Source organism: Podarcis muralis, chromosome 5 (genome assembly GCF_964188315.1).
Source record: "Podarcis muralis chromosome 5, rPodMur119.hap1.1, whole genome shotgun sequence".
NCBI classification, from domain to species: domain Eukaryota; kingdom Metazoa; phylum Chordata; class Lepidosauria; order Squamata; family Lacertidae; genus Podarcis; species Podarcis muralis.
In genome coordinates, this window is record NC_135659.1 from 91,549,848 (window position 1) to 91,576,320 (window position 26,473).

At 45.0% G+C, this 26,473-nt stretch overlaps 1 protein-coding gene across 2 annotated transcripts in view; it reads right to left on the minus strand.

The window, feature by feature from the left end:
- The window catches only part of LAMA5 (laminin subunit alpha 5), a 209,382-nt gene that overhangs the window by 83,430 nt on the left and 99,479 nt on the right, over nt 1–26,473 (minus strand). For both annotated transcript variants that reach the window (XM_077929358.1, XM_077929357.1), the window contains exons 7-23: nt 25,955–26,070; nt 23,214–23,332; nt 22,279–22,369; nt 21,463–21,597; nt 20,997–21,059; nt 20,677–20,817; nt 18,750–18,887; nt 18,012–18,146; nt 16,727–16,861; nt 15,809–15,946; nt 14,911–14,963; nt 13,787–13,886; nt 12,648–12,700; nt 11,679–11,784; nt 10,231–10,330; nt 8,991–9,147; nt 5,816–5,945 (exon numbers count right to left, since the gene is read on the minus strand). In XM_077929358.1, coding sequence (XP_077785484.1) covers nt 5,816–5,945; nt 8,991–9,147; nt 10,231–10,330; nt 11,679–11,784; nt 12,648–12,700; nt 13,787–13,886; nt 14,911–14,963; nt 15,809–15,946; nt 16,727–16,861; nt 18,012–18,146; nt 18,750–18,887; nt 20,677–20,817; nt 20,997–21,059; nt 21,463–21,597; nt 22,279–22,369; nt 23,214–23,332; nt 25,955–26,070 — 1,910 coding nt within the window. The remainder of the gene's footprint in view (nt 1–5,815; nt 5,946–8,990; nt 9,148–10,230; nt 10,331–11,678; nt 11,785–12,647; nt 12,701–13,786; nt 13,887–14,910; nt 14,964–15,808; nt 15,947–16,726; nt 16,862–18,011; nt 18,147–18,749; nt 18,888–20,676; nt 20,818–20,996; nt 21,060–21,462; nt 21,598–22,278; nt 22,370–23,213; nt 23,333–25,954; nt 26,071–26,473) is intronic.

The window sequence follows — 26,473 nt, forward strand, 5'->3', positions numbered from 1 at the left end:
GAAACTCAATGGCTTACCAGAACTGTCTCAGGAGAAGAGATCAATCTTGGATTGTAAAATAACACAACAGGAAATGGAGGATGCCATTCAGAATATGCAGTTGGGCAAATCTCCAGGCCCAGATGGGCTTACCTCCAAATACTATAAGACATTAAAAGACTATTTGATTCTACCACTAATGGAGGTTTGCAATCAGATTATGGGGGGAAGAAGGGCACCGGAAACGTGGAAAGAAGCTTTCATCACATTGATACCCAAAGTGGAAACTGAAAAGACTCAACTTAGGAATTACCGTCCCATCTCACTCCTAAATGTGGATTACAAAATATTTGCAGACATTTTGGCAAGTAGACTGAAAAAGGTGTTAAATGAAGTAATTCATAAGGACCAAGCAGGCTTTCTTCCTGGCAGGCATCTGTTTGACAATACTCGGAATATTATCGATATTCTGGAACTTTTACAAACAAATATTAACACTAAAGCAGTGTTAATCTTTATTGATGCCGAGAAGGCCTTTGACAATATTTCTTGGAAATTTATGAAGAAAAACTTGGAAGGGATGGGAGTGGGACGAGGGTTTGAAAATGGTATAGAAGCAATTTATTCAGAACAAAAAGCTAAGTTGATAGTGAACAATGTGGTGACAGAGGAGTTTTATATTGAAAAAGGAACACGCCAGGGGTGCCCCTTATCCCCCCTATTATTTATATCAGTCCTGGAGGTTTTGCTGAACATGATCAGGAGGGACCGGCAAATACAGGGGATTACGGTCGGAGTGAAACAATATAAACTGAAAGCATTTGCAGATGACTTAGTAATAACATTACAGGAGCCAGAATCTAGTACAAAAAGAGTTCTGGAACTGATACAAGAATTTGGTCGGGTGGCAGGATTTAAGTTGAACAAACAAAAAACTAAAGTTTTGGGGAAAAACTTGACGCCTTTAGAAATAGAGGGGTTTCAGAAGGAAACAGAGTTAACTGTGGTTAAGAAAGTGAAATACCTGGGGGTAAACTTGACGCCTAGAAATTTGAATTTGTTTAAGGACAATTATGAGAAATGCTGGTCAGAAGTTAAGAAAGATTTGGAAACTTGGTCGAGACTGAAGCTTTCCTTGCTGGGCCGAATTGCTGCTGTCAAGATGAATGTTTTGCCAAAAATGTTGTTTTTATTTCAAACCTTGCAGGTCGTGGACAGAGTGGAATGTTTTGGAAAGTGGCAGAGGGATATCTCAAAGTTTGTCTGGCAGGGCAAAAAGCCCCGAATAAAGTTCAAAATACTAACTGATGCAAAAGAAAGAGGGGGGTTTGCCCTGCCAGACTTAAGGTTATATTATGAGGCGGCAGCCTTCTGCTGGTTGAAAGATTGGATTCTATTAGAGAATACAGATGTCCTAGACCTGGAAGGTTTTAATAACTCGTTAGGATGGCATGCTTATCTGTGGTACGGCAAGGCAAAAACACATGGAATGTTCAAAAACCATATTGTCAGGAAAGCAATTTTTATGGTCTGGCTGAAATACAAAGACTTACTTGAAAGTAAGACTCCGAGGTGGTTATCACCAGTGGAGGCTAAGGCGTGGAAAAAACCCAATATGGAGACCGGCTGGCCGAAATATTGGGAACTAATAGAAAAAGTAGGTGACAATTGGAGGTTGCGGAGCTTTGAAAATTTAAAAGATAAGGTGCGAGATTGGTTTCATTATGCCCAAATTAACGAGGTGGTTAAGTTGGACAAAAAAACAGGATTCCAGGTGGAAAAATCGAAACTTGAGACAGAATTGTTAGAACCAAAGACCAAGGTTTTATCGAGAATGTATAACTTGCTGCTTAAGTGGAATACGCAGGATGAGACAGTTAAATCAGCCATGATAAAGTGGGCTCAGGACATTGGTTACAATATCATGTTTGAAGACTGGGAAAGGTTATGGACCACCGGTATGAAATTTACGGCATGTAATGCCTTGAAAGAAAACATTATGAAAATGGTATACAGGTGGTACATGACCCCAGTCAAGCTTGCTAAGATATACCATTTGTCTGATAACAAATGTTGGAAGTGCAAAGAGGCTGAAGGAACATTCTTTCACCTTTGGTGGACTTGCCCAAGAGTGAAGGCCTTCTGGGAAATGATCTACAACGAGTTAAAAAAGGTGTTTAAGTACACCTTCCCTAAAAAACCGGAGGCCTTCCTCTTGGGTATTGTCGGCCAAAAGGTTTTAAAGAAGGATAGAACGTTTTTTATGTATGCTACCACTGCAGCAAGAATTTTGATCGCCAAACACTGGAAGACTCAAGATTTACCCACGCTGGAAGAGTGGCAAACGCAACTGATTGACTACATGGAATTGGCCGAAATGACTGCCAGAATCCGAGACCTGGGAGAAGAAGCAATGGAGGAGGACTGGAAAAAATTCAAGAATTATTTGCAAAAATTTTATAAGTTATATGAACTATAAAATGATGCATAATTTGAAATGCTAGCCCCAGCAATGAGAATGCAACATTTACGGAATTGGATAACATTATTGAAAGAATCAATGTTTAAATGTTAAAAATGATAATATATTCTGTTTTTAGAGTAAATGGACAACAAGGGATTTAAACTTAAACTGCAATTGAAAGTATAAAAGAAACACACGAAACAAGGTTATAATTTGCTGATAAATTTATTGTTAAGAATGCATTGTGCGGGAGATGTGGGGAAGCTCGATAGAAATAAGTTGTTGAAAGGTTATGATTCTTTGTATCTGCTTTTTGTTTTTTTTTCTTTCCTTTTTTTTTCTGTCTATGTCTGAAAAAATGCAATAAAAATTATTTGAAAAAAAAGAAAAAAAAAGGAGCTGGAAAAAAAAAAGCTAACTCCTGCTTTGGTATTTGAAGGCACAGAAGCTATCTGCGACAGACGTGTATCACATGATCCCCAGAGGTGTTCACATTCCAGTTCTCATACCTTGTCAGAATGACCACCTCATGCAAGGAGCCCAAACTGAGGGTGCTATCAGAAAGCAGTGGCGATTAGTGCCTTTGGGGACTTGTGGGGCAGAGGGCAGGGGGACCCTACAGTAATTGGAGCTACAGCTGATTGACAGGCAGATCCCACCTTCTTCCCTGCTGAGTTATGCAAGGGCCACACTGAGACGAAGGCATAGGAAGCTGAGAGGCAGTATCACTCCTTGCTGGTTGTAAGTAAGAAGGTGTTATGTGGCTGGCTGAAGACGAACTGAAATTGGGCCAGCCACTACTGATCAAAATCACACCTTTCTCATGCTTCCTGTTCAGATAGCATCATATCGAAAGGTAAACTTCACATTTTCCCCACCCAGGTCCAGAAGATGAGCAAGTTGTCGGCACTTCAGGAACCAACACAATTTCCAAAGTCCAATGTGGTGGCGTCGCATGCAGAAGGAACAGGAAGCACTGGTGACTTGTGCAGCCTGTCCCTGAGCACTCAAGAGAATGGCCAAACTCAATTCTAGAAGTGCTGGGGCCCCCTCAACTTATTTGTATGTTTTATTTGTTAAATTTGTATGTTTCCTGAAATGATATCATAAATTTCATATTGAAATACGTTAGCTGCATTTCTTTAATGAGATAAACTTGTGTTTTATAAATGCATGTAAAAAGCGCCTCTTTAATGACATAAAAATGTCCTTTTAAGTTCAGGGGAAACATTCCCAACAGTGCCTGGAAATGCCACTTCTGTGCAAACATTGCCTTCAATAGTGCTATAATGCAGTGCTCCACGGACTAAATCGTGAATTCCTTTTTAATAAATCAGCTACTGCAGCCGCCTATTGAGATAAGAGTTGCTTCCCTTCTGAATCAATAAAAGTGAAAATCGGCACCCCTGAAGGTAGAAGTTATATTGCTAAAAATGAACTCCATTAACAAAATTGCCTCCTTGCCCCCTTTCAGAAAAGCCTTTCATTGCCCAAACATAATATTTTAAGTCTAGCACTATGGTAGCAATTGCAGTTAATTCTGCTGTCAGCATGAATGAGGATTTGAAAGTGAGCTGAGGAACTGGAAGAGTTACCACACACCAGGCTAGACATAAAATTGACCAGCTTTCTTGCATTCCATATTTGCATATATATGCCACAGTGTGGCTAAAGCAGCAAAGAACTAAAACTACATCCCATTAGTACAAGCTGTGAGGCTGCCAGTGGAATCCTTCCTGATGGCTACTGCAGTCAAAGCATGGGATTCAAACAATATTTTCCTTATCTTTCAGACGTACTGGATAGGATCTAGTTAAGCTTGTTTGTTTTATCAGGATTGCAGCCAACTAAGTTCTACTCAGACCACACCCACTGAAATCAATAAAACTAAGTCAGCCATGCCTATTAATTTCGATGGGTCTACTGTGAGCATTGAATACAATCCATAGACGATTTTATTTGTTTTAAAGTCTTCTCTCTATACAGTGGACGCTCGGGTTCCGAACGTGATCCATGCGGGAGGCACGTTCACAACCTGCAGTATTCGCTACCCGCAGCGGCGCATCTGCGCATGCACAGGTTGTGATTCGGCGCTTCTGCACATGCACAAACAGCGGTTTAGCACTTCTGTGCATGTGCGACCCCTGAAACCCGGAAGTAACCCGTTCCAGTACTTCCGGGTTTCGGCGGGTCTGTAACCCGAAAAAACGCAACCTGAAGCGTCTGTAACCCAAGGTATGACTGTAATTCACCTCTTCAGAATGCAATTCACTGTGAATGATGATTGTAATGAGCTGGAAGAAAAATAAGAACATAATAATAATAGCCTACTGGATCAGGCTAATGGCCCATCTGGTCCAGAATCCTGTTCTCACAGTGGCCAACCAGATGTCTGTGGGAAACCAGAGAACAGTGCTTGAGCACAAGAGCACTCTTCCTGCCATTGGTTTCCAGCAACTGGTATTCAAAAGCATTGCTGCCTCTGATTGGAGACAGAACACACCCATCATGGCCAGTAGCCATTTACACCTTTTTTCTTCCTCCACGAATTTGCCCAACACTCTTTCAAAGCCATCTAAATGTTACCAAAGAGAAACAAATTCCCTTTTAACATCCTCTGGTCAACGGGCTCAAAAAATGGGACTCAAGATGCAACTTAACAGTTTAGCACTAAAATCCTACCCCATCATATTTTCCCGGTCACAATGATCAATTATCACAGTTTTATATACAATAAGCATTTGCAGAAAACAAAACAAACTGAATCACTGAGGATGTTCACTGGTTTGAAGGCACACTTAAGCAAAAGCCTGAGTGAGGAGAGGTATGAATACAAAGCGTAACAATTATTGGGCTTTCTCCTCAATTCTAGAACAGTATGTGAAAACAGGTTGCTTCAGAAAACGCTTTGTTTGATTGGCAACACAGAGCAGCTCGAGAATGGAAACCGCGACAACAGATCAATTACGGAATTGGGGGACAAGAGAAATCTGGGGTCCAATTAGGTATAGAAAGATTAATAGGGTATTAAAGGGAAAAATAAGGATAGAATGTGTTAAGATAATTATAGGATAGAAAACAGAGGAAGATGGAGAGGAATTGCTGAAACAATTAATAGAAGTGGAAGACAAAAAGGGAGGTGTGAGGAGGTCGTGGAAACAAGTGAATGAAAGATAAGATATTGAAACTGGATTGTGTTTTGAATGGTTTTTGTTTTGTTTTGTTAATTGTTTGTGTTAGTGTTTTGTAGTGTTTTTTGTATTGCATTGTATTGTTGTATTGTTTTTTTGGTTTTTGTAGTGCTGTGTTTAAATTGTTGAAAAATTAATAAATATTATTTTTTTAAAAAAGAGAGAAATCAGGGGTCCTTACCTCTCCTTCGTGGCTGATAAACTGTAATTTTGCCGTACACAGTGGCACTTCCTGAGTTAATATATCTCAAGATGACATGGAAGAGATAGATCTCCGCTTCTCTGACCCGCACTGTGACTTTGACTTTGTTCTGCAAAAGGCAAAAAAGCACATTGGGCACATTATCATTGCAGGGCAAGCTGCGAGTCTGTTGCCTGCCCTGCCTGTCTCTCTCTGTCTCTCTGTCTCTTTGCCTCTCTAGGTTCCCCACCCTTTGTGGTTCCTAAGAGCAAACTGCTTGAGGAGATCCAAAATCTACGAAATGAGTGGTGGTGGTGGTGGCTTTTGGGGAGGGAGAAGAAAAACGCTGCTTTGCAAGAAAAAGCAAAGGTCGGCTCCTTTATCAACTGGTTTTCGAAAGGGGTTAGTCTAGAAGTGAAAAATGCACTTACAGTTGCCACAAACATTAAACTTTCCTTCCTCAAGGCCTGAGACCCTCCCTTCCACATTTGCAGGCCCCCGGTTGACGTAGCGGAAGACGAGGCGGAACAGGTCAGGGGAGGTCACACTGAGGGTCACCACTACCTTGGGCTGGTGGGAGAGAAAGGGGAGAGAAGCAGAGCACACCTTAAATAAACCTCCACCGTCACCTGCCACCAGCCACCAGCTCAAGCACAGCACTCCCGTACTCCTGCTCCCAAAAGCAGCATGCCAAAAGCAGGTGAGGAAATCAAGCCAGCCCCATCCTGCTCTTAATGGGATGGCCTGGAAAGATGCCTCTGAAACACTCGCTGCACATTCCACCTAAGGCTATCTATCCAGCCAGAAACAGGCATTCCATAGTCAAGAGCCGAAGGGAGAAAAGGGAGAGATGAGAGAAGATGACTTCTAAAGAGAAGCACACCGAGTGCATACAAAATTCATAACCCATTACCACAAGGTGCAGTGATGGCCTGCCGCTTAGATGCCATTAAAGGGGGAGTAGACGCGGGTGACGCTGTGGATTAAACCACAGAGCCTAGGACTTGCCGATCAGAAGGTTGGCGGTTCGAATCCCCGCAACGGGGTGAGCTCCTGTTGCTCGGTCCCTGCTCCTGCCAACCTAGCAGTTCGAAAGCACGTCAAAGTGCAAGTAGATAAATAGGTACCACTCCGGCGGGAAGGTAAATGCCATTTCCGTGTGCTGCTCTGGTTTGCCAGAAGCGGCTTAGTCATGCTGGCCACATGACCCAGAAGCTGTACGCCGGCTCCCTCGGTCAATAAAGCGAGAAGAGCACCGCAACCCCAGAGTCGGCCACGACTGGACCTAATGGTCAGGGGTCCCTTTACCTTTAGGCAAAATCACAGGGTCTGATTCAACAGGGCTCTGATGTCCTTAGGAAGGCTGCTTCCCATTTTGCAAGTAAAAATCACAAAAGTGGCCCTGCAAAAAATTCCTAACACTAACATGGGAAAAGTTTACACATCAATCTGATTGTGAGAAAGAGGTGGATAGGAATGCCCATGGGTGATTAAGGACACCTATATCCAGTGGTTTTAAAAAATTATTATTCAGGAGGTACTCAAAAGTACGCAGTACCAGCACCTCTCTTTTTTTGGTTAAAAAGTGTGGCACTTACTGTAACAACTTCATGGTGAGTACCGGCACCTAGTTTTCTGGGGGGGGGGGGGTAGGGGAAAGCACTGCCTGTATCTTTCTTGAAGGCAGATGTGCACATACACACAACTCTCTGTGATGGAAAGACTGCATGCAAACTTTCAAAAATCTCAAAATCATCACTACATCATAAAAAAAGTGTGGGCATTATGAGCCTAAAATTAATTTTGCTCTTGTATCTCCTGGCATTTATAAAGACTGCCGTGTTTGGGACATTAACTGATTGGAAAAATGCAAGTGAAAAGACTGGGAGTTGTCCACACCAATGGGCTGGCTTCAAGAATCCATGCAAATCAGATTAACCACGTGCAAACAGAATATGCGGATTAGCTGTGATGTTCCAGCTCAAGCTGACATTTCCAAGAAGGCTAAGCAAGGCATATACCTCTATCCAAGAAAGCTGGGGGTTTCTATAGCAAGACAAAAGACTACCTTCAAAGGCTCATTTGCACCTTTCAAACAATAACTAAATTGTGGAATGAGCACTTTTGTGAGCCTCTGGCTATTAAAGGCTAAGAGTGGGACTGTAACAATGGCACAAGGAATGAGAGAGCAGGCACCACACACACAAAAATCTAAAGAGAACAAGGAAATTCTGTCCTTGGGCACATTTTCCTAAGGGGCAGAAATAAAACAAAAATAATCTTTAATCTAAGAACCCTCTCCTAAAGAATAAAGTCATATAAGAGAGTTTCAAATGAACCACATAGACCACACATAAACACACACTCTCTGTGAGGTCTCCAGATTTCAGAGAGGAACCACATCTCAGGTGGGAGCAAGCTCAGCAGATGTTACAGTCTCATTCTCTTGTCATTCAAGCATACAAAAGCCTGGAAATAAACAAGCCACCCTCTTCAACAGATGAAAGAGCAACTAAAGCCACATGCAGCACAAGAAAAAGCAAAGAGGGTTTTCCTTTCCTTTGAGGAGCAGGGAGACGTTATGCAGAGTTGCAACAGGAAGAGGGAGAATAGCCCCTTAGGAGACCTGTTTGTGTGTTGTCTTTCTAACTGTCAGTCCCCTTATATAGTTCCTGCCTGGCCATCTTCCCCTAAATGAACTAAGGCTGACATAATGAAGTGGTTCCAGGACTCGGGACCTTTCCTATCATCCAGCTGTTCTCTTCCTAAGCCTAAAGAGCACATTAGCACAAACAGGCTTTCAGTGTAGAAGCATATGCACACAAATATGGAGCGACCGCTTGAATTGGGCTCTGTTTTTTAGGAGTCCCTTTGGGTAAAATGCATAGGAGATCTCTCATCTTGAAAGTCGCTTCAAACGCCACATATTTCCAATAGTGCAAGCACTTACACATATTAAAATCTTGAAAATCACGCGTGGATCATGCATTATTTCATTGCAGGAACATTCGGAGTACAGATGATGAGCGGCTGCAGCTGACTGCAGCTTCTCAGCATGCATATATTTTTTTTATCCTTTTCTCTATGTGGAAGTGTTTTGCTCTTATGAAATCCGTAACATTTGAAGCTGCCTTTACTATCTGCCCAAGGAAAGAGGTGGGGAGTTAAGGCCTACCTGGATGGAAGACATTTGTGCATATCCTCTCCAGCTGAAATTCTCAAATTCCAAGGGGTTGTAGCCAAATCGAACAGGCCGTCCATCCAGTGTGGTCCCCTCTTCCAGCTCATATTTCAGGTGATGAAGGTCAGGGATATAATGGTCTACTGCTGGTCTGCAGATAAAAAGTGAGGCACACATTGTGGGGTTCCTTCTGCACCACAATGTAGGAAAGACTCAGCTTCAACATGTCTGGGATGAACTAAGCAAGCAAAAACTCCAACTAGTGTTTAGTCAACGCAGTCAGTCACTCTAGCTTAGGACATTTGCATCCATACCCCAAGAAAATACCTATCATCTGCCCAGAATGATTACATAAATGACATGCAGGTTTTCATGTCTTATATACAGGCCAAAGACACATTCCTGCATTGCAGAGGATTGGAGTAGATGGGCGTCAGGATATTCTCCATCCCTACTTCTCCAACCAATCAACTTCACAGGATTGCTGGCGGAAGGGGGGGAGAGGAATTCTTTTCACACTGTTCATGATTTTATAAACCTGTACAGTGGTACCTCGGGTTACAAACTTTGCTTCAGGATGAGAACAGAAATTGTGCAGCAGCAGCACGGCAGCAGCGGGAGGGCCCATTAACTAAAGTGGTGCGTCAGGTTAAGAACAGTTTCAGGTTAAGAAAGGACCTCCAGAACGAATTAAGTTCTTAACCCGAGGTACCACTGTATCATGTTCCCCTTCTGTTAAGTTGTGGGAGAACATATCAGACGACACAGCGATTCGTCAAGCAGCTCTTGTTTATTCACAGGCCAGAACAGAACTGAACTGAAGGGTTCAGCCAGCCTGCTTATATAGAGCTCCAGTACAACTGTAACAACTTTCTGAAACTATCCAATCACTGAACATCACTTTCAATCCCTTATTTGCATATGTGGACCTGAGTGAAAACTATCTACAGTATCCCCCTGCTAGCCCAAGGTGAGAACTTGAGTACATAACACCTTCAGTCAGCTTCCCCCCGCCCCCAATTAAAAACCTGCAGAACCACACACATAGGCAAAGAACCTTTCTGCATCATCTATGCACATCTCACTTAGTCTGTTCCCCCAAATGACCCATTCACCTTCTCCACCCCACCCACTCAATACACAGAATGCTAGTGTTGGGTTTGAAATCCAAGACAGCAAGGCTGCTAATGCCCAGGTTTGCCCTGCTTCATCGCAGCTGCAGCCAGCCTCTTACTGAGTGCAAGTGGGCCCTTGTGTATTCAGCCTGCAGCGACAGGATCCAGTCTTCTCGTCACATGCCGGTCCGGCTGCCCCGCCGATGTCACAGTGGCATCCTGTAGATAGGAAGCACATGTCTTTACATTCTACAGTTGCTAACAGGCCCCAAATAGCCTGGCACCAAAGGGAGTGACAGTGGCATGGCACACTATTTTTATTCCATTGTATCTGCTTTCGCGTTGGCTTCTGGCCCTGCCTGGATCCGTTTCCACTGCCTCCCTGTTCTATTTCAGAAGCTATGCCTGCTGTTTCCCTACCAGGCCGTCTCCCCATCACCGTTTGCAGACCACTCCCCATAATCCTAACTCATCCAAGGATACAGCCTTGCATAGTTAATAAAAATAGATAGCAATGGATACTCCCGGTCCTTTCAGTGCCATGGATGTATCTGTTTGTATTACTGATGAAGGACAACAACCCAGCCAATTTTAGCATGCTTTGTTCTGTTGTACATCAAGAAGCTGTGCAATCTGTACCCTGTACAGTGTCCAGCTTTGATCTAAGCTCAACTTCCATTCTCTTGGTCTAAAAATAAAGTACCATATTTTTCCGTCTATAAGATGCCCCCATGTATAAGACGTCCTCTATTTTGGGGGACACAGATTTAAGGAAATGGGAGGAGATGGCCCCGTGTATAAGACCCCCCCCCTAATTTTTGACATTATTTTTTAGGGGGGAAACCTAGTCTTATACACAGAAAAATACGGTATACCATAAAATAGGTGCCAGTTTAATCAACGTCTCTCAGTAATGCCTGTTTCAATAAACCTTTTCCAACTCCTCTCATCTGGGCTTGCTCTTTCTCCTCTACCTTTTTGACTTTTTTGAAATTGATTTTTAAAGCCTGAGAGACTGCACCTCCAACCTTTCCATCAATCTTCTCTAAAGAGACTTCTTTACCTCCTTCCTTTCCTTTGATCTGATGCTACAGCTGACCTCCTTAAAAGGTGTTGTGATTTTCCTCCCCCCATGCCTTTTTTAAACTACCTTAACGAGGTTTGAGCAAGGTGTATATGAGGGTTGGAGGTGTATATATGTATCTGTATATAAAAGAAGTGCATGACTGGCTGTGCACAAATTTGGCAATAATTGCAAAGGAGGGGGAAATGATTTCTAAGCCAACCCACAAAATGCAAAGCAATACCTGGGAGGAAGGACAACACAGCATATAGCCAGCCAAAATTTCAGAAGGATGGAGAGAGAAGGATTCACTCTATCATTATTCTTAATCTACCAGAGACCAAGTCTTGAGTAAATCTGTTCTTTCCCTTAATATGTCCCCCTGCACTGGAACCCTGCTTCCCATCTTGACAGGACAACTGTTCCAGCTAATGGGCTCTATGACTTTTGTCCCCACCCAATGGCTAACAGATAGCAGCCTGATACAGGGAAAAAAGAACACACCTTGACAGCCAAAGTAATTCCCGCTCTCCAGGTTGTAGTATCCTTCTTTACAAGTTGAACAGAACTGGCCACAGGTATTGGGCTTGCAGAAGCAGTGCCCGTCGCCCTAGGAGACACAGGCCACATGTTAAAATCAGCCTGCGGCAGCTTCCCAAAATTAACCTCCCTGTCCTTAGCTGGCTTTTCTTGTACAGGCAAAGAAAGATGAGGAGTGAAAGAATGAGAAAGGGGACAAAGCCTGTGAACTGCAACAGCAGCTGCTCTGCTTTGCCCTGAAAACAACAACCAGAAACCTCTGCTGTAGCCCTAATGCTCACAGAAATATTTGAAGAACATTGTCTCATTTACTGAAACCTTATGAAAGCAAAAGAAAATAAAAGCAATGCCTGTTTTATTGCCCATGCCTTGCATTGGAATAAATCAAGTATAACTCAAGAGGCACCTCAATCACGGAACTCCCACCTTAGAGACAGCTGGCACAAAGTTATAAGCTTTTTGTGCCAAGTGAGTTGAGGATCAACATATTCACTCAGGCTGTGGTTACATCTGTGACGCTGCACTTAGTTTATATCTTTGTGCTCTTGCCTGTTATGATGGCTTCATTGTTCACTGATTGGTTGTACAATCAGATTGTGTTTTATTACCCCCAGTTTGGGGATTACTTGATAATGAAAAGCAGGCAACAAATTTCTAAATAAATCAGTGTTATAATAATGCTGTTGCACAAAAAGTAAAATATCTCCAGAATGCTTCTGGTCATCTGGTGTGCATTTGCCAAAATGCACTGGTAAAGAGTCAGGAAGCAGCAGAACAGCTCTGTAGACCAGGAGTTAAGATGAGATTTATAATGGCTTGTTCCACTTGGGATGATATGTTTCAAGGTAAAAAAGGCATCAAGGTGAGTGTTTCTCCTGGCAGGACCTGGGTCCTAGCCGGGACCTCAGAGTGGATTTCATCACACAAACTTACTTGCTGGCATTCAGCAACACCTGCAACTGTCCCCATGGTGTCACACTGGCAGCCTAGGGGAAACAGAAAGGGGTAGTTAGATGATTCCTCAAGTCTATCCAGCAATTAACTTGAAGTTAGCTGGATACCAGCTAATCCTCAGGCAGGCAGGCAAAAATGGCAGAAGTCAGTAGGACAGTAAAAGCCCCAAACAGAAGTCACAGTCGTAGTTGTAAACTCTTGATCTGCTATGTAATGGCAAAGAGGACATTCAGCAAAAACTTGGAATGAGCTGGTCTAAACTATCGCTGTGTACTAATCTATCCCAGGACAGCTGATGGCCCAAGATATATAGACAGACAGAAAGACAGGTAGGTAGGTAGATATAGAGAGTGAGAGAGAAACTTGCAAAAAGAGTGAAGTAAATCAAACTTGATTACAGTATCTTGTATTACCTCTGCCAGGCTCAGCTCAGCCAGCAGCAGCCGCACTCCTGAACAGAGTGTTGAATAAGGGCAACTTATCCCACCTTAGGGACATGGGTGGCACTGTGGGCTAAACCACAGAGCCTAGGACTTGCCGATCAGAAGGTCAGCAGTACGAATCCCCACGACGGGGTGAGCTCCCGTTGCTCGGTCCCTGCTCCTGCCAACCTAGCAGTTCGAAAGCACGTCAAAGTGCAAGTAGATAAATAGGTACCACTCCGGCGGGAAGGTAAACGGCGTTTCCGTGCGCTGCTCTGGTTCGCCAGAAGCGGCTTAGTCATGCTGGCCACATGACCCAGAAGCTGTATACTGGCTCCCTCAGCCAATAAAGCAAGATGAGCGCCGCAACCCCAGAGTCAGTCATGACTGGACCGAATGGTCAGGGGTCCCTTTACCTTTACCTTTTATCCCACCTTAATTTAAGATAGCACAAGTTTTGCTGGCTTCCTATACTTGCTCTGCTGATCCTTGTTTCCATTCAGCATTAAAGGATACCAGAGCACCTCAGCTATTCTGTTTGGCTGTGGCCCACGCCCAAAGGCTTCCCCCGCCCCCACAACTTCGCCTCCACAATGTGTTCAGAAAATGGAGAAATGGGAACCCTCTTCTCCTTAAATCACCAGATCGGCTTCGATGAGAGGCTTCCTGGAAGAATGACATGGGAAGGGGTCTTACTCATGCATCCAAATGGGTTATCTGGAGTCAGGTTCCAGTAGAGCGGTTTGCACCTATCGCAAGCTTCACCTTCCACATAGGCTCGACATTCGCAGGACCCCTGAGGGGGAGGGGAAAGGGGGAAGCAGAGAGAGAGAGAGATCTGAAATCGCGTACTAAGGCTCAAGACCAGGGGTCAGCAAACTTTTTCAGCTGGGGGGGCGGGGGCGGACTATATTTTGGAGGGGGGATAAACGAATTCCTATCCCCCACAAATAACCCAGAGATGCGTTTTAAATAAAAGCACACATTCTACTCATGTAAAAACAGGCTGATTCCCGGACCGTCCACGGGCCGGATTTAGAAGGCAATTGGGCCAGATCTGGCCCCTGGGCCAGTCAATCAAAGGCAATGTAGATTAGGAACACAGGAAGCTGCCTTATGTCCATCTAGACCTGTATTGTTTACTCTCTGGCAGTGGCACCATTCAGAGCATCAGGCAGAGGGTGGAATTCAACGTTGTGCTAAGGAGATCATTTCCTTGATCTGCCTGCTTGCCCAAAGGAAGACAAAGAAGAATTTGGATTTGATATCCCACTTTATCGCTACCCAAAGGAGTTTCAAAGTGGCTAACAATCTCCTTTCCCTTCCTCCCCCACAACAAGCACTCTGTGAGGTGAGAGAGGCTGAGAGACTTCAAAGAAGTGTGACTGGCCCAAGGTCACCCAGCAGCTGCAGGTGGAGGAGCGGGGAAGCGAACCCGGTTCACCAGATTACGAGTCTACTGCTCTTAACCACTACACCACACTGGCTCACGTCTCTTCCCCTTGTGCTTGGTTCTGGTGGCAGCAAAGCCCTGCTGCACTAGCAGGAATCCTTGTACTGGTTTCTGCTTACAGAACCGGGTAGAGGAATCAGGCCCAAAGTTTCTTCACCATCATCTGCTACCTGGTCTTTCAATCAGAGACACCAAAGATTGAACCTCAAACCTTCTGCATGCAAAGCATCCACTCTTTTGGACGATATGGAGATGCCAGTTTTCATTACGCACAATGAGGTGTATAATAAATTTCAAAAATTCAACATGATGCATAAAAAAATAAAATAATCAAAACTAAGATCCAACAGAAACAGGAAGTACTCACCACTGGCAGGGAAGGGTCTGCATTTGCAAGCCCCGCAGGATTACAAGATCCCACTGAAACAGAGAGAGAGAAACAACCACACACACAGATAAGAGCCGGCACTCATATAACAAATGGAATCAGCTAAATGGGGAAAGATTAGATGCAGTTTAGTCACTATTAATACTTTATACATGGATTTTCTATTGGGTTTTGTTTTTAGAGTTTACTTGTATTGATTGTTCCTTATGTTTAAGAGAATATTTTTTGTTTTCCTGTTAGTTATAATCCTTTAAATTTGTGTGTGGGGGGGGTAATTTTATATTCAATTTTCATTTGTTTTATTCTAATATTTTCCAATGTTCTGTTTGATGTTTTTAAAACGGGGTGTTAAACCCCCTAGGAAATGGGGTTTTTTTTGGAAATGTTAAGCAGTATATAAATGATTTCAATATAAAATAGGATAAATAAATGCAGAGTTTTCCTGGATGATACTTTTAACTATTGTGGATCTGGTGGGGCAGCTACTGGGTTGTGATTGGCACTGAGCAAAAGAAAGAGTGGTATCAGAGCTCATGAAAAACCACTCCAAAGCAGCACTTAACAAAGTGAAAAGCACGGGGGAAACTTCCTGTTTTGTTTATACACTGATGAAAACCAATAAAAAAATATTACAAAAAAAGTGAAAAGCAAATTGATCTGCCAAGTGAAGTTAGCGGATGAGCTCTGCATTAAAATCCATTAATTTTAGCAATTTTTCGCTTCCACACTATTCACGTTTATTTACTTTTTTGTTTTTAATCAAGCAATGCTGATGCTGCCTGGGGCTTTGGGTACTGAGGATGAGCTACATTCACATCAAGAGTTCATGCTTGTGTCACACAGAAAGCTGTACAGCAGGTGGAATAGGCGGAGCTACCTTCACACTGTGGGAAACCGTAAGCCCCAGGAATGCAGGTATCACAACGCAGCCCCATTACTCTCTGCCGACAACTGCACTGCCCCGTCTCCTGATCACAGGTGCCATAGAGAGAGCCTTCTGGGGAACAGTGGCAAGCTGAGGAGGATGCAAAAAAAGACAGGCCAGAAAGCATTAGGACAGACAGTAAGACTTTTAAAGTAAGGACCCATGTAAACCATGGTTGGCGGCACCATCATAAAATGCCACAAAAACTGGTGAGAAAACAACTGTTTTTTCTTAAGAACTGTCCATTTTTTATATACCGTATTTTCCGCCCTATAGGACGCACTTTCCCCCCTCCAAAAATGAAGGGGAAATGTGTGTGCGTCCTATGGGGCGAATGCAGGCTTTCACTGAAGCCTGGAGAGCGAGAGGGGTCGGTGCGCACCGACTCCTCTTGCTCTCCAGGCTTCAGGAAGCTATCCGCAAGCCTTCTGAGCGTGGAGGGAGTTCCCACCGGGCTCCGAAGGCTTGCGGATAGCAGCCTGCAGCCGGGGAGCACAGCGCCAACTCTTCAAAAACACACTGCCAATATCAGCACTGGAAGCTAATGCCAAGCCAGTTGGCCAGAGCTCATGTTTTCCACATTTAGCAGAGGAAGAGAATATAAAAAGTGTTAGAAGCTATCAGCTGTGTGACTCAGGGACAGTGCATCCTACAGCAATTCTTTGATAACGAGCAATGAAATCTAACCAGGAACCACATGTGCATATTTGTATTGTATGCCATCTTGAATGGAATGAGAAGCAAACACAAAAAACTCATGTAATAAAGCATACATACCCCTGCAACGTGAACCAAATTATAAAAGGGATTGAAGTCAAAGACCCTTGTGAACACAAAGAACTGCAGAGTTAGTATAGCAACATGACTCACCTGTACAGGTAGGGTACCCATAAAAGCCTGGGGCACACTGGTTGCATGTGTGGCCTACATAATTTGAGTGGCAATGGCACTGACCAACAGGGCTACAGTCGTTGTCCAGAGCACCTCGGGGGTCACAGGAACAAGCTGTGGGGGGTGGGGTGGGGAAAGCACACAAAGAGGTTGCAGAAGTCAATAAGCGAGGGCACCAACATGCTTTTCACACGCTTGGAAAAATTGATTATTTTGTCTGCTTGTAAAATTAATTATTTCATTCCAAACCAAATGCCACATTCTCTTAACAGGCAGCTGAACTTTCCCTCCCGAGACAAGCTATCTTTCCTTGTAGGAGGAACCCTTGGCCCTCCAGATGTTGCTGAACCACAGCTCGGTTGGAAGAGAATGAGACTCTTAATCTCACGGTCGTGAGTTCAAGACCCACGTTGGGGGAAAGGTTCCTGCTTTGCAGGGGGTTGGACTAGATGACCCTCATGGTCCCTTCCATGATTCTATTCTGTACTCTTAATGCCCAGCAGACCCAGCAAGCAGGATCAAGGACCTGGGATGATGTGAGCTGTCAATCAACAAGACCCGGAGGGGTGAAGGTTCCTCACACTGTTCTAGAACAAGCAGGTTCCAATAGCCATGTCCATACACACAGCTGACTAGCATTGATGAGTGCTTGTAGCTATTGGGTGGCAGGGCCATGTGATAGCTGGCATTGTCACATAAATACTTTTAGGGGGCTTTAATGTGTCTGGACACCTTCTCCCCCGTTTTAAATTACAGGCAATATGCAGGTACGAGTTCCCCAAATACTGCTTGGTAACCTTCCTGTTTCTGAAGAGAACACCGATACTACTGAATCAGAAAGGATGGCAAGGTATCTGAAAAGCACAGGAGTCAGAAAGACAAAAGGAAGAATCACGAGGAAAAGAGGGCAGATCTTAAGTTGGAAAATACAAGGGAGAGCTGTGTTCTGCTCCGAACAAAGGCAGGAAGTGAACTGAGACGTCAACAGGAAGGCAAAGCCTAAAGTGTCCTTTGAAGTCACAGTTCTCTGCCTTCGAGCAATAGAGGAAACTAACTCTACTTGAAGGTATCTAATGCACATGGGGGGGGGGGGGAAATACCCCAGGCTTTAGCAGATGCATTGCACCCATTTCCGAGAGTTTCTTCACAACAACAGCGGCAGATAACACCCTTGCCTTGGGTCTTGATTTGAAAGAAGAGAGACTTCTTTCTTTTGTGTCAATAAATTACAGAATCTGCCTCTTCCCTGCTAGCCCTTTCATACCTTGGCAGTGAGGGTATGAGTGATATCCAACGCTGCACTGGTCACAGTGAGGCCCAACATATTCAGGCCTGCAGAAGCACCTTCCAGAGGCATCACAGCCTTCTGGCAATGTCCCAACAGCACTGCAGCCACAAACTGCAACGAAAAAAATACCCAGGGTTCAGAACTTTGGGGTCTCAAATAGAGGACTTGAGCATCACTGCAAAGGTTAAGTATTGGCCAAGCAGACTAACAGGATAGGTGTTTGGGAGCACACAAGGGACAAAACAATGCCAGGTCTAATGAAATCGGGACGTGCACCCACCAACCCATACTCAGGAATCTATGCTGCATTTAAAAAATAAACACAAATTTTGTACTAAGGAAATGAAAATCTTGTCGTCCTATTGGCATTAGACAATGAAAAATATTTTCATATAATTACTTGGCTTAGCAGAATTTGTTCTGCTTCCAGTTTTGTGTTTTTCAAATAATGTTCAGCTTTTTGACTAATACTGGTATAGTGGCAGAGCACGGGGGAAGGAACAAACCCAAACAGGATTCCAGTGGAAGGATGAGGAAGGGTGCAAGTACAGCCACTGAGCATGAGAGAGACTTCACTGTACACTGCCTGCACATACCCAAATGCCCCTGTGCAACCAGTAGGAACTCGTGAGAACTGAGAAAGATGCAGGCGTTTGCAGAACATACACTTGCCAAAGCCCACAGTGATTAATTCTGCTGTGCCTGAAAACTCACGCTGGCACAGTGGGTAGTTGAAGTAGCCAGGGGCACACTGATCACACGTGTAGCCTTCAAATCCAGCTCGACAAAGACACTGGCCAGTCTCACTGTCACACGTGCCATCATAGTAGCCAGGGCCAGAGCACTGACATGCTGTGGGAGCAAAACACAAACAAACGGTTATTTGGGTGCACTTCGCTGTAAAACAGCAACTAGCAGACATATCTGATTGCAAGTTTTTCTTCACATCCATAGGGACAAAACTTGAGATTTCACTTCTGGTACTCAAAATGAATTCCTAGGCTCAGGGGTACCCTGCTCTTCAAATTCTAAACCGTGGATTGTATCCCGTGTTAGTTGCCCATTGAAATAAATAGGCTTAAATATCTTGTCCATTTATTTTAAAGGTCCTGCTCTGAGTAGGACTTAGCTGGATACTGCCCACAATGTCTTTTGCGTAAGGCTCTGATTGGTAGACCCTGAGGTTCTAGTGAAAAATGAAGTAGATCTCAGACAGGGGGGCCAACTTGAATAAAATATTGTGAGGGCCCAGGTAAGCCCCACCCCACATAATCAATCACATGATGTGGCACACACACACCATTTGGATGGGAATGTCCATCAACTGGGGGGGCAGTCATCCGGTTCCCTCAAATATTACATTGTGGAGGCTGAAGCCCCCAAGAGTTGGCTCCTATGATCTCAGAAGCCTGCCCATCCCTTCTTTAGACTATACAGTGGTACCTCGCAAGACAAAATTAATTCGTTCCATGAGTTTTTTCTTCTTGCGAGTTTTTTGTCTTGCGAAGCACGGTTTCCCATAGGAATGCATTGAAAATCAATCAATGCGTTCGTATGGAAACCGCCTTCAGACCAGGTCCGGGGACAGTCTGTCCCCCGACCTCTTCTGAAGGTTTGGGGGGGGGGGACAAGGGCTTTTCTTCCCACCGCCAGCCTTCAGAAGGCTGTTCTGAAGGCTGGCGGTGGGAAGAAAAGCCCTTCTCCCCACCTCCCGCCCCACAAGCTCCGGGGACAGGAGGGCTTTGCTGCCGACCGCCAGCATTTTAAAAGCCCCTGGGACAGCGGAGACTTCTCTGCTGTCCCGGGGCGATTTTAAAATGCTGGCGGGCGGCAGCAAAGCCTCCGCTGTCCCGGGGTGATTTTAAAATGCTGGCGGGCGGCAGCGAAGGCTTCGCTGCCGCCCGCCAGCATTTTAAGATCGCCCGGGACAGCGGAGAAGTCTCCGCTGTCCCAGGGGCTTTTAAAATGCTGGGGGTCGGCAGCGAAGGCTTCGCTGCTGCCCGCCAGCATTTTAAGATCGCCCCGGGACAGCGGAGAAGTCTCCACTATCCCGGGAAGGCAGGCGGTCGGGAGCAAAGACTTTTGCCCCCCGCCGGCCTTCAGAAGAGGTCCAGGACCTCTTCTGAAGGCCGGCGGTGGGCGAAAGTCTTTGCTCCCGACCGCCAGCATTTTAAAAGAGGTCCCCGGAGATTTCCCTATGGGCTTTCTTCTTGCGAAGCAAGCCCATAGGGAAATTCATCTGGCGAAGCACCTCGAAAAACTGAAAACTCTTTCTTCTTGCGAGTTTTCCGTCTTGCGAGGCATTCGTCTTGCGAGGTACCACTGTACATTCCTTGGAGGCAAAGGGTTGTAGCTTTGGCTTATGAAAGTGGTGGCCAAACTCAGCCCTCCAGATGTTTTGGGACTACAGTTCCCATCATCCCTGACCACTGGTTCTGTTAGCTAGGGATGATGGGTGTTGTAGTCCCAAAACAGCTGGAGGGCCTTGTTTCGCCGCCACTGGCTTATGAAAAGCTCTGCAAACTGAGAGCTCTGTTGCAACCACAGCACCACAACGACAAAAACAAGCCTACTCTCTCAACTCTCAAAACAGGAGGGCTGCCTATGAGTTCAGCAGAACCCGTCGACTTCGTTTACTCACGTTGGCAACCTGGTCCATAGTACCCAGGCACACACTGGTCACACTGAGTCCCTTGGAAGTTGGGTTTGCACAAACACAACCCCGTTTGAGCATCTTTCCGGCAGGCGTTCGCTCTTGTCCCGGCAACATTGCAGTCGCAGTCTGGAAAGTGGCGAGAGGGAAGAAAAAAGGATTAAGCTAAATGTGTGCATGGTACATCAGGACTCCCAATTGCCAAGAAGTTACTGCTGCAATGATCTTAAAGGACCAACCATAGTAAAAGGAGGCATAGTAATTTCTTAAAAGTAGGGATGGGGGTGGGGACAGGAAGATGAGCTTACTTATTATCTGCCCAGCTGGGAGGACTTGCTCTCCAGTATCATTGTATGAGTAAACTGGTTCAGCTAAATGAAGGGAAAGACAATGGAAATGTTAGTTCCATGCTCAAGAGAAATAACAAATTCATCACTATGCATTAGTCTAAAATAAATCCAGTCCTCTGTAAATAAGCCCTTCTAGGTTCCAAAATATTACTTTTGTTACAGTTCAGAAATCAAGCGCTCTATCGCTCTCTAAATCACACACACACACACCACCACCAGCAATCCCATTAAAAGGTTTAGCAAGATACTGTAAGAAGCGGATTTTTGGAAGCCAGAGGCCAAGGCTGCTGTGCAGTAATCCAAAAAAGAGAGCCTGAAGCAGGCTCCATCACAAACATGGCAAGGACCAGAATGTTGACCTCTGGAAACTCACAGAGCTTAGCTTATGCTGAAAGGCCTCATGGGCTGTGGGAGCAATACGTACGATAACAGTGCGGGAACTCTACGTAGCCATCTGCACATGAGTCGCAGTGCTCCCCTGTGTAATTCGGCTTGCAGTAACAGCGGCCAGTGAGGTCCTCACAGGTGCCATCTGTGAAGTCTGAGTCGCAATTGCAACCTAGAAGGGAAGAAATTACAATGAACTCCCTCTGCCACTTCAGACCAGAGGCAGAGAGTACACATTGGTCCACGGTATGGTTAGCAGGGTTGCTCTTCAATGGGGAGACCCACATTTACTATGGGCTAAGGTGAAGAAGAAGAAAGAGGAGGAAGAAGAAGAATTTATTATTTATACCTCATCTGTCTGGTGTATGATATCTTGACCCTTCCTAAACCACAAAGATTTCTTGCCCGTTCTCCTGCATTGCCTAAAACATACTCTGGTCAAACCACAATATCAGCAGATGCGTCTCAATACAGCTTCTGAAAAATCCTGAATCCCATCACCACCACTATTTGGCATGAAATAATCAACCCCAGCAATTAAGAATACAATCCAGAAACTATGGGCAAGGTAAGAACATAAGAAGAGCTTGTTACCTTGGCACTGTGTAACTGAAGCTGAAGACATGGAGATTTAGAGAACGGCTTCAGAGCACCCAAGATGTAGCAGAAAGTCAGTTTTTCCCTCCCTCAACAGCATTTTTTCTCTCTCAACAGCACTTTATGGGGTTCTGCTCTGCAGAGCCCCCAGCATTTGGGGGGGGGGATTGGCAAAGGTACTCGTGAACACAACACTGTACATGTCACTTTTGGATACTGGACTGTATCTATGATGTACATGAGGAAGCATACTCACGATAGCAAATGTATGGTGAATCTATTTGATGGTCTGGGGATTTATAGTATCCTGGGCTGCACCTCTCGCAATTGACACCCGCTGTGTGATGCTGAAAAATAATAAGTCCAGGCTTTTCAGTGATGATGATGAATTAAATTTGTGTGCCGCCCTTCATCCAAAGATCACAAGGTGGTTCACAACATAAAAACGCAAAACGAGAACAAAAAACACATAATACTGTAAAGCAAAAACGAACGAATACCTCCTCTCCCACAAACACATTTAAAAGATCACAGAATGTTAAACAGCCCAAGGCCTGACCGAAGACAAATGTTTTTGCCTCCGGCTGCACATATACTAAAAATTGGAATGATACAGAGAAGATTAGCACCTAAAGGTATGTAATGAAGGAGCCAAGTGAACCTCCCAAGGGAAAGCATTGCACAAATGGGGAGCCACCACAGAAAAGGCCTGTTCTCGTGTTGCCACTCTCCAGATCTCTCGTGGAAGAGAGGCATGAAGATGGGCTTTAGATGGTGATTGCAGTTCATATGGACAGCCACCCAATTCAAAGGTAGCCTATGTTAATATGGGCCTTGCACATTACAGGGTCCTCTAGCAGTACATTTGGGAGGTGAGAGTTCACTCACTAATTACATAAGGAGCGAAGGAGCTCTTGATACTTGGGATATGCTATAATCTGCATTGCATGTCAGGATCAATGAGCCATCCCTAAAGGATCCTGCCTCCGTAAGAGTCTGCATTATATTCTTTTCAGATCCTTTCCAGTTATTTTCCTCTAGGATATAATCTGATAACGTTAAGAGCTCACATTTCCTCTTAACAGGTCTCAGCTTTCTCACGGCCAGTGCAGTAGTTTCACTGGCAACGCCAACAGCAACCCAAGAGACACAAACGCCCTTTGTTCTGCAGCACTTCCAGCCAAGACTTACCTGGCAGTCAATGCATACACCTCCACCTGAAAGCTGACCATCACGATTTGTGCTGGCCTTGTGAAGATCCACCTCTGGGTCATAATAGCAATCATAGGCATGACCGTTGCAATTGCAGGCTGCGATGACAAGAAAAGGCGAGTTAGAACTGACGCAGCCTCTGATTTACATATTCTTCCTTTTGCAGTAGCAGAATTAACTGCGGGGTTTTGAATGATGCTTTCTGCCCATTCAACCAGATTGCAGAAGTTCCTAGGGTTGGAACAGATTTATATCAATCCAGCTACCTCACTGCTTACCAAGCTCCAGATAATGTATAATGAATAACTTTAATAGCAGCTCAGGGTCCAATACAGGTGCTGTGGGGACCCCATTGTCTACTTTTGTTCCATTGTGAAAACTTCCTCTTCTTCTTCCCACTCTCTGCTTCTTCTTCTTTTGGCCGTGATCGTATAGTGGTTAGTACTCTGCGTTGTGACTGTTTTAATTTAATACTCCATTACAGAATGAATCAGGTGCATCTGCTGGGCGAAGCGCGCACACTGCTAGGCTAGTGAACAAGAGGTTAAGTTTAAACTCGTTTTCAGAATCCTCCCCACTGCTCTCCAACAAAAGCCAACGAAGCAGGAGAGTGTCAGATTTCTGTTCTCTTTGAACCCTGCATGTGAGTGAAACGCAGGCCAACACCGATCGTCAGGTAAATCAAGTGTGTTCATTTCTGGTTCTGCAACTGCCTGTAACATTAAACAGCTGAATGAACCAGTTCGGGGTTTTTTATATATATAAAAAATTCTACTAGGGGCTGGTCCCGTGCTTACGTCACTTGCTAAATCCCCTCATTCCATTCCCCCTAGAGGTTCCCAGCGGTGTATCTGTGTGGAGCCTCTCTGCAGCCTCCCCCTCAGCTGAGAGCCAGTGTGGTGTAGTGGTTAAGAGCAGTGGACTTGTAATCTGGTGAACTGGGTTCGCTTCCCTGCTTCTCCACATGCAGCTGCTGGGTGACCTTGGGCCAGTCACACTTCTCTGAAGTCTCTCAGCCTCACTCATCTCACAGAGTGTTTGTTGTGGGGAAGGAAGGGAAAGGAGATTGTTAGCAACTTTGAGACTCCTTAGGGTAGTGACAAAGGGGATATCAAATCCAAACTCTTCTTCTGTAGGGCAGCTGAGACGGTGGGCAGATGCAAGCCCCGCACAGCTTGAAAAAGCAGCGTGGAGCTTGCAGGCAGTCCGCCCGCCCGCCTCAGGAGACACACGTGGCTCAGGCACGCTGCAGACCCCATGGTGTGGCACCCAGTGCCCCCCGCCTCACCTAGCTATGCCTCTGGATTAGGCAGATTCATGGAGGAGAAGGCTGTTGAAGGCTACTAGCCGTAAAGGCTGTGATCTGCCTTCAAAGTTGGAGGTAGCAGTGCTTCTGGTTTCTGGAAATCACTCGAGGGGAGAGAGCTCCTGCAGTGGTGTAGGAAGGGGCATGCGGGAGTTATTTTTTCAAAAACACATATTTTTGCATTTCATCACGCCCCTCTGTGATGACACCTGGGGTGACCCGCACACCCCTTCCTATGCCACTGGAGCTTTCCCTTCCTACCCCATGCAACTACTAAGCTTGTTTTGCACCTGGCCAAACCCATTTCTGAATCCACTCTTCTGTTCTTCAGTCCTGCTTTGCACCTGTTTTCACCTTCGCTCCATTTCCACGCTGTTTCCCCTTTTTATGCAATCCCCCACCTTGAACACAAACCGCCCCTGTGGTAACTTCCTGCACCGTCTTCCTCCCACACACAGCAGCTACTCAGCCCCCTATTTCATTTTCCACCCAACTATAAAGCCACTATCCTGTTCTTCAGACCCTTTCATGGCCCTGCTTCCATCTTCAACCCCCCTCCTATGCCTTCTACTCCCTCCTTTTCTGCAACACCCTTTGCTCCCCTTCCCCTTCTTCTTCACTCTTCTTAACTCTCCCTTGCACACAGACCAACCTTCCATTTCCACGCCGCCGCCTCTCTCCTATTCTGCAGCCCACTTTGACAGCACATCGCATGCTGTTATTTGTTACTGCATCTTGAAGACGAACTGAGTCTCAAGTGCAAGCCTGCCAGTTAGCTTGTTCAGTTAGAGGTCAAGTTCAGTTGATGGATACTGCACTAACTGTGTCCTTGTTAATACATATCTCATCCAAAATACTACATTGAATCTGGAGCTTCATGTTGAAGACAACACATGATACTAGGAGTGGAATACAATGATTGTGGGAAAGTACTATGGAATATTTGAGGGCTCCACATCCTTTATCTCTCTCACATGAGGGGAAAGTTTGAAACAGACTCCCCCCCCCCCCTTCAGCATTCCTTCCTTCCTGTTGTAGTTAAACAACAGCAGAAGTTTGAGTAAAGCAGTGGCAGAGACAGAGAGGAAAATGGCAGTTTAAAACAAGCAACTTCTTCATTTTAGTGTCTCTTCCTTCTTGCTGTACTCAACCTTTCCGCCTCACATATTCCACTGAATGAAGGTTATTTACCCCAACCTCTGCTGTTTAAAACCACCACTTTCCTCTCAGCTCTCTCCATCCCTTCTTTACTAAATCACCCACTGGTGTTGTGCAAGCTGCCTTCTCTTCCGCTCCCCTAGGCCACCCTGACTTCATGCAAATCCAGCATTGTGATGAGGAAATACAAATCCTCCCATGGAGGCTGCCTGATGACAGTCTTACATTTCTATGTATATAGGAAGATAAAACTTACATTCACATTCATTGGCACTGTCGGTTGTGGCTGGTTTCCATGGCATCTGGTTGAAGCCTGGGCAGCATCGATCACATGACGCTCCACAGGTGTTGTGCTGACAGTCACACTGTAACCTGGCAAGTGAAGACAGAGCATGCTTATTACTCTTGGAGTAGGTCAGTGAATGGCCCCAAACGTGTAGATTTTTTATTATAAGAATGAACCTAAGCAGTATCGTTGGCCTTACATCTTTAACTTTGCAAGTGGCATCACAGAAATTAAATATTTTGAACAGTAATCACAGCTTCTCCATGCAATACTGCATGTCAGAGAATGCTGTTTACAAGCATTACTACAGAACAGAGCCCCCAGTGGATGTGTGAGGCTATTTATTTAATGCGTCTCACAATGCACCAGTAAGTTCTGATGTGGTGCACACTGCCAATGAGTGGGAAGGGGCAGGATCCAAATATTCTGCCACAAAAAGCAAAATGCATTGGGCTCCTATCTGACAACTATGAGGAAGAATGCCATAAA